We start from the raw sequence: 13,681 nt of genomic DNA, 5'->3' as shown, positions 1-13,681 counted from the left end.
CAATATATTATCTTGTTGCCTCTGTATATTATCTTGTGACCTCAATATATTATCTTGTGACCTCAATATATTATCTTGTGGCCTCAATATATTATCTTGTTGCCTCTGTATATTATCTTGTGACCTCAATATATTATCTTGTGGCCTCAATATATTATTGTGTTGCCTCTGTATATTATCTGTTGGCCTCTGTATATTATCTTGTGACCTTGATATATTATTTTTTGGCCTCAATATATTATCTTGTTGCCTCTGTATATTATCTTGTGACCTCAATATATCATCGTGTGGCCTCACAATATTATCTTGCTGCTTCTATATATTATCTTGTGACCTCAATATATTATCTTGTTGCCTTGGACTTAAAATATCTAGGTACTAGGATAGTGGTTACGTTGTGACCATTGGTTTACATCACCACCACTGTAAAGAAACCAGTATAAGGGTCTTTTTGATTTCATTATTGACTTTTATAATGATTTAATAATTGACTTATTAGACATTTTGAGAAATCTGAGAAATTCCACTCTAACTATGCCATTGTTCTTTTCAACAGGGAGAGCCACTGTCTGTCCATAGCCTGAAGACTGCTGCCCTCTACTGGAAGGCTGTGTAACATACAGCTGGGTTGTGCTGAAGGATGTGTGAATTACTTATTTATACACACTCACCCAACCCTCACACACACACACACACACACACACACACAACACAACAATACATACAAATGTTTAGACTGCTGTGAGTCTGTAAGTGTTTATGGACACATACTCAGGCTGATTATTTCTGTTCACATTAATTATTCATATATTAACTATTCAGTTTAATTTAAAGTGAGCTAAACTGGGGGCGTATGACGCAAAGAAGATTTACACCTCTCAAGCTGGCCTCTCGGTGACCTCAGGGTGAGTGGTGGGCATGCCTGATCCAGCCTGTTTTATATTCTGATGAAAATACATAATACATATACATACAAATACATATATAATAGACCAATTAATTGGATTTGAAAGCGTGTAAAGGCAATCGTCGGTTCAAGGCCTATCCTTCTGTGCTATACTGCGTCTTTATATTTAATAGCCTTCAGACTTTCCATATTTCAAGCGGAATAAAGTAAATAAAGCCCTCCTTTCATATTTAAATGCGAGGTATTGTTGTGGACTGAATGCATGTGCTGAAGTTGTAAGGGTTTGGGCGTGGGCTGCAGCAGCTCCTCTCCTTGTTTGCGTCACGTCGCCATCCCGCCCCCCCTGCGCTTGGATTGGCTGGGTGTGCGAACTCAAATTCCATCCGCCAATAGGCGAGCTGCTTGTGATTTGACTGGTAGCCAATCCGAGCGCAGGTGGGGCGGGACGTGTGGGAATACGGGTGGGAAAACAAACGCACTCGAGTTCCTCGCCTGGAGCCGGAGAGGGCAAGCTAGTCGTTTCCAACCGGGGAAAGAATGAAAAATCCTGGGTTTCGGTCGTGGTCGTGATTGCAGATGTTGAAGAACATGTCGACTCGTTATTAACCTGTCTTCAAGTCGGGGTTCACCCAGCTATAGCTAAAATAACATCAACATCTTGTCTGTCCTCGACGGGGGAGAGCCGAACAGCCATCGTATTTTGTAAGTAGTCCAGCAGAGTCCAGCACTTTGGTCGAAATGGGATATGCCACCCTGTTGTACCTACAGGACGTTATGTCCATTTTTTTTTTTTTTTTTTTTTTGTTTTGTTTGTCCCACCTCGAAACCGGGACGATTCGCGACATCCCACCTTCGACTGACCGACTGATTACTGCTATTGCAAGCAGCCTTCCTCTAAATCAGCCATGCAGCTGCTAGTGTTCCTGTCTATTGCATTTCCACATGCATTTCAGCTGGAGCGGTTTTTCTTAATAACCTCCAGCCATCCCATGTCAGACGGGAGCCTCAGACAGCAGCATTTTCATTTCCCCTCCATGCACCTTCATGGAAACGGTCTAGCTATGATCCAGTGGTCAGTGTTTGGGGAAGCCTTTGAAACTCAGCGCATGCTTTACTGAAAGTCCCTCAGTGGCTGGGCTGCAGTGGACTGAGCTGCTTCCACGTTGTTTACATTCGTCCAGCAGAGGGATCAATAAGAGTGATGTCATGCACTGCGGCCTGGAGCCCAAAGGCTGCTCTATAGGCTGGATCACACCATCAGGGAGCTTCTCCTCTGGAGAAAGTTTCCTTAGTGAAGGTTTATCCTCAGATGCACTTTGGTTTCACCACCTGAGCCTTGTTCACTTCTCCCTGCTGCTCTGGATAACCTCACTTTTGGACGGGTGGAGTGTCAATGGAGGGTAACGCCCCGTTATAAATAAATAAATATTGTGTAAAGTACTATTGTTCAGGTCATAAATAATTCATAGAAAGATGTATAGATATTTTGGTTTATATTTTCATGATTTAAGATGGTGGGCTTCAGGATATTTCGTTTGTTCTGATGTTTATGTTAATATATATATATATATATGTAAGGGGCACTTACACCTAATATCGGTATTGGAAATAGAAAGCACTCATACCATAAGGCTTCCTGACACCCTACATTTTTAATATACATAAAACATTTTTGTTTGCGTACTTTATTACGAAACCAAACGTTTAAACAACCAGTAAAAGCCAACCATAAATAGTGAGACGTGAACCTGAATGTGAAATTGCAGATTTTTTTCTAAACTGGTATTTGTTTACTGCTCTGAAAAGTAAATTAACATTTAATAAACATCACAAAAAATAAGCTGTTTTGTGAAGCATAGCAAGATTATGCTTCCCTACCCAATTTTAATATTTCCGTAGCTCTGAAACCTTTCAAATGTGCAGTTCCTCAACCAGTAGATGCTGTTCTTTCAAGCTTATTAAACCTTATTTGATGTATAGATATTTTGTTTTATATTTTCATGATTTAAGATGGTGGGCTTCAGGATATTTCGTTTGTTCTGATGTTTATGTTAATATATATATATGTAATATATATATATATATATATATATATATATATATATATATATATATACTTACACCTAATATTGGTATTGGAAATAGAAAGCACTCATGCCATAAGGCTTCCTGACACCCTACATTTTTAATATACATAAAACATTTTTGTTTGCGTACTTTATTACAAAATCAAACGTTTAAACAACCAGTAAAAGCCAACCATAAATAGTTATCATCATTAAACAGCTGAGACATGAACCTGAATGTGAAATTGCAGATTTTTTTCTAAACTGGTATTTGTTTACTGCTCTAAGAAAGTAAATTAACATTTAATAAACATCACAAAAAATAAGCTGTTTGGTGAAGCATAGCAAGATTATGCTTCCCTACCCAATTTTAATATTTCCGTAGCTCTGAAACCTTTCAAATGTGCAGTTCCTCAACCAGTAAATGCTGTTCCTTCAAGCTTATTAAACCTTATTGATGTATAGATATTTTGTTTTATATTCTCATGATTTAAGATGGTGGGCTTCAGGATATTTCGTTTGTTCTGATGTTTATGTTAATATATATACATATATATGTAAGGGGCACTTACACCTAATATCGGTATTGGAAATAGAAAGCACTCATACCATAAGGCTTCCTGACACCCTACATTTTGTATTGCGTACTTTATTACAAAACCAAACATTTAAACAACCAGTAAAAGCCAACCATAAATAGTTATTACCATTAAACAGCTGAGACGTGAACCTGAATGTGAAATTGGAGAATAAGATTTTTTTTTTCTAAACTGGTATTTGTTTACTGCTCTGAAAAGTAAATTAACATTTAATAAACATCACAAAAAAATAAGCTGTTTTGTGAAGCATAGCAAGATTATGCTTCCCTACCCAATTTTAATATTTCCGTAGCTCTAAAACCTTTCAAATGTGCAGTTCCTCAACCAGTAGATGCTGTTCTTTCAAGCTTATTAAACCTTATTTGGGATAAGATATTAAAAAGTACAACCTATAAAAAGTGGAACACTGTAAATATCAGGATTTATAGCCATCTGTTGAGTATGTAAGTCAGAATTGGTATCTGTACTCGATATTAGGGATACTCAATACCACTTTTTGCCAATACCGGACGCCGATACTAACTCTGACTTGAATATATATATATATATATATATATATATATATATATATATATATATATATATATACTGTATATAACAGACTATTCATTTGACATAATGTAAATCTGTGTTTTACATTGTGTCAGTATGTCAGGATGAATTAACCAATCAAAATTCCCCAAAATAAACTCTATTTACATTGACTTCCATTCAAAGTTAAGTTTGTATATATGTAGTGGTTGGTGTAGGGCTGGTGTCCCTGTGGCAGAAAAGCAGACCATGCTACACCAACCAGCTGTAGAGCAGCTTCCAAAATCTCCATTATTAATACAATGCTGCATTCTATAAAGATCATCAGCGTTACACTAAAACCTTGTACCTCCAAACTGGCAACTTCACAGGAGAAGGAAAATATCTTCTCTGGAAGTCAATGTCAAAAGATTTGATACCAAGTCATTTTAGAGCATTTCTATTGGCCCGTCATGCAGTCCTGACGATATTATTGAGCAAGAGCTCTTCCTTCTCTTCTTCCTGTCCACACTCAGGAAGCAGAGGTCAATTAAGAAATAACCATAGGTCTGAACTGGGTCCAACACCAGTGCCTAAAAATAGATTTTCAAATGGAATTTTTGATGGAAATTGTCTCGTGAGGTGAATCAGGCTTACTGAGCCTGGCTGACCTCACAGTGGGCAGGTGCACACATTTTCCAGCATGATTGGGTCTTCTCTAGGAGCAGATTCAGACTATATATATGATCATTATACGCTTAACTAGTTTTGGTTCCATAAGGACTATGTTTTTAGTAGATGCATTATATGGATTAAAGTATTGGGACACCTGCTCATTCATTGTTTCCTGCGAAATCAAGGTTGTTTTTTTAAGAGATGATCCTGCTTTTGTTGGAGTAACTGTCTCTACTGTCCAGGGAAGAAGGGTTTCTACTAGTTTTTGGAGCAACATTGCTGTGAGGATTTGAATGCATTCAGCGACAAGAGCATTAGTGAGGTCAGGATGTTGGATGACCACCACTGCATCCCCAACTTCCCAACACATCCCAAAAGTATTGGACAGAGCTCTAGCCATCATTTCTTATGACTTTTGGTGAAAATTGCTGCATTTATTAATATTGCGATATATCAATTTAGTTAGAATGTCAGTTTTTTACAATATCATACAGTCTTATAAGATATATATATCAAATGTAAGGATACATAAAATGAATAAAAATGAAAAATATAAAAAATATCATAACAAATATATAAATCTGGCCTTGGTCTTGGTCACTCCCAGTTTCAGTCTTGACCCAGACTCGACTACTAAAAATGTCCCGGCCTTGATCTTGACTCAGACTTGATTACTAAAAGTCTTGGTCTTGACTCTGGACTCTATGTGTCATGGCCTGTTTTGACTAAAGCTTGTTTAGTAAATGTTTTGGTCTTGACTCTGACTCGATTACTAAAAGTCTTGAGTCTTGACTCAGGACTCAATGTGTCCCAGTCTTAGTCTTGACTCGATTCCACTACTAAAAGTCTTGAGTCTTGACTCAGGACTCAATGTGTCCCAGTCTTAGTCTTGACTCGATTCTACTACTAAAAGTCTTGGGTCTTAACTCGAGACTCAATGTGTCCCAGTCTTAGTCTTGACTCGATTCTACTACTAAAAGTCTTGGGTCTTGACTCGGGACTCAATCTGCCCTGGTCTGGGTCTTGACTCGGATTTGACTACTAAAAGTCTTGGTCTTGACTTAGACTCAGTGTGTCCCGGTCTTGACTTGACTAAAACAGCTAGTGCTCGATTTTTCTTTAATTGCGCTCGCAATTAAATCACCATCTCTTCCTTCTCCTCTGTCCGAATTCAGGAAGCAAGCTACGTTTCAAATGGATTTTTTGATAAAATTAAGTGATGAGCTGTAATTGCTACTTTATGTAGTTATTTACATTTTACATGATGTTCTTTTATTAGAACCAATACACCTGAGATATCTGTCCTGCTGTAGATTTTTTATGAATGATTAGATCACTTTTTTTATTATTGAACATAATCCCTGGCAGCAGCAGGCTCATTGGGAGGCAGGTAGTTTCCGCAGAGCAGAACAGACCCGTCTGGCAGTGTGTGACACAGCACTGGCAGGGTTTGACAGGGAAAACCCAGGCAGTGACAGCGGGAGAGTTTCGCCTGTCGGCCAAAATAGCTTCCTTTTTTCTGCTGCACGTACGTCACTACACAAAAGGTTGCCTCATTTGTCATGGCAACAAAAGGCAAGGTGACTGGTTGCTATGCGCTGTTCAGGAAGAGTTGGTTGCAGGAAAGTAGTGCATGTTGTAACACAGGGCAGGGACACTTGAACTTGCAGCCATCTGGTCATTCTGTCTTCATTTGTGATATATGTGGGATTATTATCCACAGCCTCTTGTATCTGCTTTAGGAGAACCTTCTGGGTTCTTAAAAACGACCAGTTTTGGTTTTCATTCATCTAACCTCATTATGTACATTTCAGCGTTTTCTACTGAGGCTGCGAGGATGACGGAGTATAAATTAGTGGTGGTTGGTGCTGGTGGTGTGGGCAAAAGTGCACTGACCATTCAGCTGATCCAGAACCACTTCGTTGACGAGTATGACCCTACTATTGAGGTAAGGTTCAACACACCACTTAAGATATTTGATATGCATGACATTAATTGGCCTCATCCACCAATATTGTCCTAAAAACTTTCTCTACATTTGTCCTTGAGAAAAGTCCTAACAAAAAGCTCTGCTCCTATAATGATGGATCCAAATGTCTTTGTAAATGTAAAATATTCCAGCTATGAAAACACATGAATGTCAATTTACAGAGGTTTACATTTACCATATTTAACTGATGATCTTATCCAGAGTGACTTACATTTGAATCATCTTACTCCGGCAGGGGAATATAGAGTTTAGGAGTCTTATCAAATAACTCATATTGATGTAGTGTGGTGTGCCTAGTCTATCACAGGAAGGGTGGTGTTATAACCCACTATGTGACACCAACTGATCTTAATCTACTATATTTGCCAGAGCCAGATTATATTTCATTATTAATTGTATAAATTGAGGGTTCTGTTGTCAGTTAACCTCTGGGAACGCCACACTTCCATTCTTCACTTATCTTTTTATATATAAGAAGCTAAAGAGGTTTTAAAAAAAGAAAATTTATAAAAAATTTACTCCTAAGATTGAAGGAAACATTTGGGAATCAGAACCTCTTCAACCGAACCGAATTATCAGTAATTTAGCCATTTCAAGACAAAGTATAATATAAAAATATAAACTGTTAAACTGTTTATAGCCAAATGTTGTCACAGAGTAGCTATAGCGAAATCCAGAAATTCGACAAAAAAGAAAGAAAATGGATATCATAATGCAACCCTGAGTGAACAGGACAAATTTTACAGTGACAAGTAAATCTCCCGAAAAGCTGGATGAAGAAACCTTGGGAGGAACCGACCTCCTCTGGTCAAAACCACTTGTTATTAGAAATGACTATTAAAGGGTATGAACTCACCTTAACACCTCATAAGTCATTTTCTATTCTCTGGTGTACTGACATAACCATTGTCCCATTGCCTGAGGGTCACAGTTCCATCAGCATAAGGCTGGACAGGTGGGCAACTGTTAACTTGGGAAAAGAGTACAGAGATGGAATTAGTTCTGTTTGTATTTGTAGAGATCTGACTATAACAGCCTAACTAAAAGGAGAGAGCCAGGAGGTAACACAGACATGAAACACTGGCATCCATCCCTTCACTGTCAACAAGCATTAACTGAAGATTATTCCAGAGTTGGGGGCTGTATTAGAAAAAGCTCTTCCCCCCTGCTGAATCCTTTTGAATTCTAGGGAAAAGGCAAAGACACTGTGATCTGAGTAAACCCCTAGGTAGGATGTTATATCTATAAACAGCTATTGTGTTTTCTTCCCACCTCAGGACTCATATAGAAAGCAGGTGGTGATCGATGGAGAGACGTGTTTGTTGGACATCTTGGATACGGCCGGTCAAGAGGAGTACAGCGCTATGAGGGACCAGTATATGAGGACAGGAGAAGGTTTCCTCTGTGTGTTTGCCATCAACAACACTAAGTCCTTTGAAGACATCCACCAGTACAGGTTAGTGTATCGCTGGTTCACTGATGTCGCTGTTCTGGACTCCTTGTTCAGGTGTTGTTCTGGTTCCTTGCTTGATTTGCTTGTGTGTGGATTCACAGAGAACAGATCAAAAGAGTGAAGGATTCTGATGATGTGCCCATGGTGCTCGTGGGCAATAAATGTGACCTTCCAGCACGTACAGTGGACACAAGGCAAGCCCAGGAACTGGCTCGCAGTTACGGCATCCCTTACATCGAAACCTCTGCCAAGACAAGACAGGTCAGGAGTGCTAAAAAAGGCCTTACTTATACATGACATACAGTAATATTGAGCACCAGGGCAGCCTAATGAGGCTGGTGAATATAGAGTTAGGAGTCTTACCCAAGACTCCCAAGTACCCAAGTACTTATTGATGTAGTGTGGTGTGCCAATCCGGTCTGGAAATTGAACCCTAGTCTACTGCAGGAAGGGTGGTGTTATAACCCACTATGCTACACCAACTGGTTTGAATCTACTAGAGCCAAATTATTTTTATTTATTTAGGATTTCTGTTGTAACTTAACCTATGGGAACACCACACTTCCATTTCACACTCGTATAACATAGTAATAACAGCCTTTTTACATGGTTCATCTTAGGATTTAGACATATAAGAGATCATTATGTCAAAAAGTAAAAAACAGCAAAAATTGGGGATACTAGATTTGTGTGACAGTGAAGTTATTTATGTGTGAAATTAGCTTGTCTAGTTATTTAAGAAAAGCATATTCTAGTTAGTTGGCCTTGATCTGTATTACAACTTTTTTTGTGGGGAAAGTGGGTGGAGCCCAGTATAATATATTTTAATGGGGCCCAAAATCTGTGGCTACCTGTTGCTACACGTACCTGTTAACGTTCTTTTCCTTGTGTGCGTTAGTTTACTCAGTGGATAATTCTCTAAAAAGATATTCACATAACACTTATCTGCAGTTCTGTTATCATATATATATATATATATATATATATATATATATATATATATATATATATATATATATATATATATATATATTCACTTTGCTATTCCTCAACTTTTACCTTATATTCTCCTTTCTTTGCTGGGAAGTGCTAATGAGGACTGTTTTTCTGTCTAGGGAGTGGAGGATGCTTTCTACACCCTCGTGCGTGAAATCAGGCAGCACAAATTGAGAAAGCTGAACCCACCGGATGACAACGGCCAGGACTGCATGAACTGCCGCTGTGTGGTGTCATGACTAGGCAAGTCCTCTCAGTTTTAGGAAACTTCAGTGGAGCTGCACGAAGTTGAGCTGTCTCACCAGAACTGTGTAAAAGTGTGATTTGTATTGTAGCTGTAGGGGAAGGCAAGGAGCAAAAAAAAAATACCATAACATGCGTCGGATCAGTCGGATCATCAACATGATTTTGAATCTGCTATTAATTGTAGGTTAAATTGCTACATATTGTTCCTTGAAAGGTATACAGTCTCCAAAACATGCTCAGAAAAGCTGAAAATATAATTTATCATTTGCTCATCCACATCCTCTCCGTTTTGCAGGTACCTTTCGTCAAATGGAACAGACTTTCGGAGCGGCTGCCCTGCTCCAGCACTGCAATGCCTCCACCGATGTTAGAGGTTGGGACAGACTGTGTAAAAGGAAACCCTTAACGTGGGCACAAGTGGACTCAGAATCCACACCCGTCTGCTGAGGAACATCTCTGACTCTGACGCTGGCCTTTTTTTTTTGGCGCTGAAGGAAGTTTTACCTCATACACTGGGCTTGCTTGGACTGCGTTGAGGACTGCCACACTAAAATATGTTATCTGTACTAATACACTATCTAGTCTCAACTGGAAACAAATAGCTGACAAAATAACCTCGCCAGCTTTGGACTTTTGACCCACTCGAAGGAGAAGGAGAAGGAGAGTAGAGCTACTACTTTATGTGGATTTGCAAACACGATAATCTTTAGACTAGCAAATGTAAAAATGTGAAAAAATACAACAACAAAAAAACATATGACTTGTATGCCATTTGTTGGGAGGAGCCTAATGCTTAATGTAATGTACATATTTCCTGAAGCTCCTCTTTGATATACTGCAGTTCTCATAAGCTCCAGTGCAATAGTTGATAATGCTGATACAGTGCAAGGTACAGTGATAAGAGAAGAACACCTCGGGTATATCGTTTTGATTTGCACATGGCGTAAGGCTGTGTTTCTTTACTCCTTTATCCCTCTGTCTTTATTGGAAAGGCTCCGGACGTCAAAAGGAAGAGCTAGTACAATTGTGGGCTCTTGGAGCGTTGCAATGTGGTGCCTGTAGATTACTTTCTTCAACATAGGGCAGGCTCTAACTGAATTGCACCAATTGCAACCTTAAAAGCCTAAAGCACTTGTATTTCTGCCCATCACTGTGCTTTATTTCTGCTCAGGGCCTTGGATGGAAGCATTTTGTGGTCTGGTTCGGAGTCTCTGATGCGTTTTTGCGATGGCTTGACTTCAGGTGGTGATGTTCGGAAGCTCTCCTCCTTTCTTCCTATTTGATTGTCTGGAAATGAGGTGGATGAGGTGCTACGGTTTCAATCAAGCGCTGAGCAAACGCGGTCTGTAATATTTAGGGGCTTACTGTTATATTCCTACTTATGATAATGGCAATGGTGCATCTCTTCTTTTCGCCCTACTGTAACTGGAAGCGAGAACCGACTGCTTAGCGACACACAGCAGTAACTGTGGCAGTTACCCCGTTCATTAGCGACGTGTTGCCTTGAAAGGCCAGTAATGAGTAGCAGTTAATGCTCCTTCAATCCTTTCGAATGCTTTTCTTCCCTCTAAGTGGTTTAGCAGTGATAAATGTCAGAAATTAAGACACAGTAATCCCCTGTATCTCCCAAATTGACTGCCCATGCAGCAGTAGAGGCCTACTTACAGCAAAAGTGCTAAGCTAAACATAGCAATATGTGCATTTCCCCATTTTCTGTGGTCTCTATTAGTGACAAGGGCCGGACTTGTGTGGAGTGGAGTGGTTATTACTCAGTTCATTACTTTTGGAAGTTTTCCAGTTGGGGTTTTGATGGGTCACATGGTTGATTTAGCTGTTGGTCGTGACGAGTACTAAGCTAAGTTCGGCTATGAGTTGTTAGTCTTTGGAAATTTGTTACTTTTAGTCTTTCCGTTGGTTTCACAGTGTCCTTAACTGCATTTTGATAATATCTCCTTATTGAAAGTACCTCCATGGTCTTAAACCATTGATATCATGACTGAATGACTTGTGTTAACGCTTAGCTGTGCTTTAGAAAAGGCACTTGTGGGGAAGGTTAGTTGGAAATTATTGTGCTTTCTGGCAGATTCTCATCTCCATTACCACTTTACATTGTGGTTTGAATTTATTCTCTGTAGTTATGGAGTAATTTACAGTTAAATCGGTGTGTTAAAACTGCAATACAGCTACTTCTGGACCTCCCAGTCCTTCCACTAAAAGAATCAGTCTAAAAGAGCTAGGTGGAAAACACGCCTGGCTGTTCACTGGAAATCCACAGCTATGTCTAACATCAGAACCTGGTTTCTCCGAAAGGTTTGCTGCTATATTAACTTGTTTGGTGATGACTTCTTGAATTGTGGGATCTCAGAGCCAGTCGGTTCTTTAAAGCAACACGTTTTTGTTGCTGTTTCTGCAAAGACCATTTCAGTAGAGCTTCAGGAATCTGACGTTAGAGGTTCTACCAGTCTCACGTTGTCTGTGTGTGCGAACACAGGTTAATGTTCAGTTCTTTAATTGATGTGTGAGACATACATTGTACAATACTGATGATGTGCTGAGGAAGATTGATAAAAGTGTTAAACAACCCAGAGCCTTCTTTTTTGACTGAGTGACTAAGTGTCATTAGCAGCGCATTGCCTTGAAATGGCAGTAATGAGTAGCAGTTAATGCTTCTTCAATCTTCAAGGCTTTTCGTCTTTCTAAGAGGTTTAGCAGCGATAAATATTAAAATTAACATAAAGTAATCTCCTGTCTGCTGTCACTGACAGCTGTAACAGCCACAGCCTGGTCTAGCAGCAACAGAGGCCACAGGACCACACTCGCCTTCACTAAAACATAGCAATATGTGTGTTTACCGTCAGTGTATAGAAACTGGCTAGTCTGCCTTAGAGCTAGCCTTTTCAGACGTTTACACTGGAATGAAGGATGGTTAGACATGGTTTGAGCCTCTTAGCTTATAAAAAGATATCATTAATAATCTGACAACAATTTGGTTTGGCCTCTTATCTTACTTACTCTGGGTTCTAAAAAAAAATGAAGCGAAACTGACCACCAGAGCCTCTAAGCAGTGTACTCTTGCCAATGTGTCACCATGTGTCATTTTCTTCCCAATTTGGACCACCAATTAGTCAGCCTGTACATACCACCCCCCCCCCCCCCTCCATCGCACGCGATGCCCCCGACACCAGTGAGGAAGCAATCTCATTTTTCGAGCTGCCGTCAATGCAACATCATCAGTCAACGCACCTGGAGGGTAGCGTCACACACCCGGCACACCAGCCCTCAGACGCCAGTGACAGCCAGCACCGCAGCGAAGCGATGTGGGAAGAGAGCGCCATCTACCCACCCTAGACAGAGCAAGGCCAATTGTGCTGTCTCAGGCCTCAGCTGCCGATGGCTAACAGCATGACTGGGGTTCGAACCAGCGATCCTCATAGTGATTCTTTTGATACATTCATTTTTATTCTATTAGTACTTTCTCCACTGTGTGTGTTCATGCACTGTCCTGTTTTAAAAACATACTACAGAGGGTGTCGTCACCTGACTCCACCCTGTCCAGTCTGCAACCGAGCCAACTAAGCAACTCCATCAGCTTATATCATATTATATCAGTTCATTAATCGAAACCGAGGTAAAATGATCAATGAATTGTGAAATTGATTTAAAGTCATATATTATATGCAGCATTAACACTATAACTAACGTTATATAAAACCACCAACGTTGTGGTTTAAATCTATTCTCTGTAGTTATGGAGTAATTTACAGTTAAATCGGTGTGTTAAAACTGCAATACAGCTACTTCTGGACCTCCCAGTCCTTCCGCAACATCAGACCCTGGTTCCAGGTTTCTGCCATATTGTTTGATGATGACTTCTTGAATTGTGGGATCTCAGAGCCACAAAGGCAGTTTTTTACTAAAGTAAATTTTTTATTGCTAATTTTACTTCTGAGCCATCATTTCATTGCAGTGACCACAGTAGACGGCGGAAGATATAGTCTGAGAATACTCATCAATGTCACCAATGTAACCTAATGAGCCAATAACTTCATTTTATTCACACTCAAATTTATTGTTTTAGTCCTCAACCCAGAGTTTTTAGTAATGAATAATTAAACTACAGCTATTGTTAATGAAAATGTTGGTTTCCTCACAAACACACTTGAATAAAAGTGTTATTTGAAAGTTTTTCAGCATTGTTGAAAAAAACACTGGATTGAATCACTGGGCACAAGGCAGGAA

The 13,681-nt window shown here is 39.6% G+C and overlaps 1 protein-coding gene across 2 annotated transcripts; it reads left to right on the top strand.

The window, feature by feature from the left end:
- The first annotated feature begins 1,376 nt into the window (after window positions 1-1,376).
- On the top strand, window positions 1,377-12,024 carry hrasb (HRas proto-oncogene, GTPase b). 2 transcript variants are annotated; one of them, XM_072670956.1, is made up of 6 exons: window positions 1,377-1,609; window positions 6,572-6,705; window positions 8,025-8,203; window positions 8,302-8,461; window positions 9,316-9,439; window positions 9,738-12,024. In XM_072670956.1, exons 2-5 carry the CDS (start codon window positions 6,595-6,597, stop codon window positions 9,433-9,435), a joined length of 570 nt encoding a protein of 189 aa, XP_072527057.1. In that variant the 5' UTR covers window positions 1,377-1,609; window positions 6,572-6,594; the 3' UTR covers window positions 9,436-9,439; window positions 9,738-12,024. The 2 variants fall into 2 exon arrangements, with proteins under 2 accessions (XP_072527057.1, XP_072527056.1); XM_072670955.1 differs by lacking the exon at window positions 1,377-1,609 and having other exon boundaries at window positions 6,153-6,705.
- Window positions 12,025-13,681: the final 1,657 nt, after the last annotated feature.

Source organism: Salminus brasiliensis, chromosome 25 (assembly GCF_030463535.1).
Source record: "Salminus brasiliensis chromosome 25, fSalBra1.hap2, whole genome shotgun sequence".
NCBI lineage: Eukaryota > Metazoa > Chordata > Actinopteri > Characiformes > Bryconidae > Salminus > Salminus brasiliensis.
This window is presented reverse-complemented; position numbering and strand designations above follow the sequence as displayed.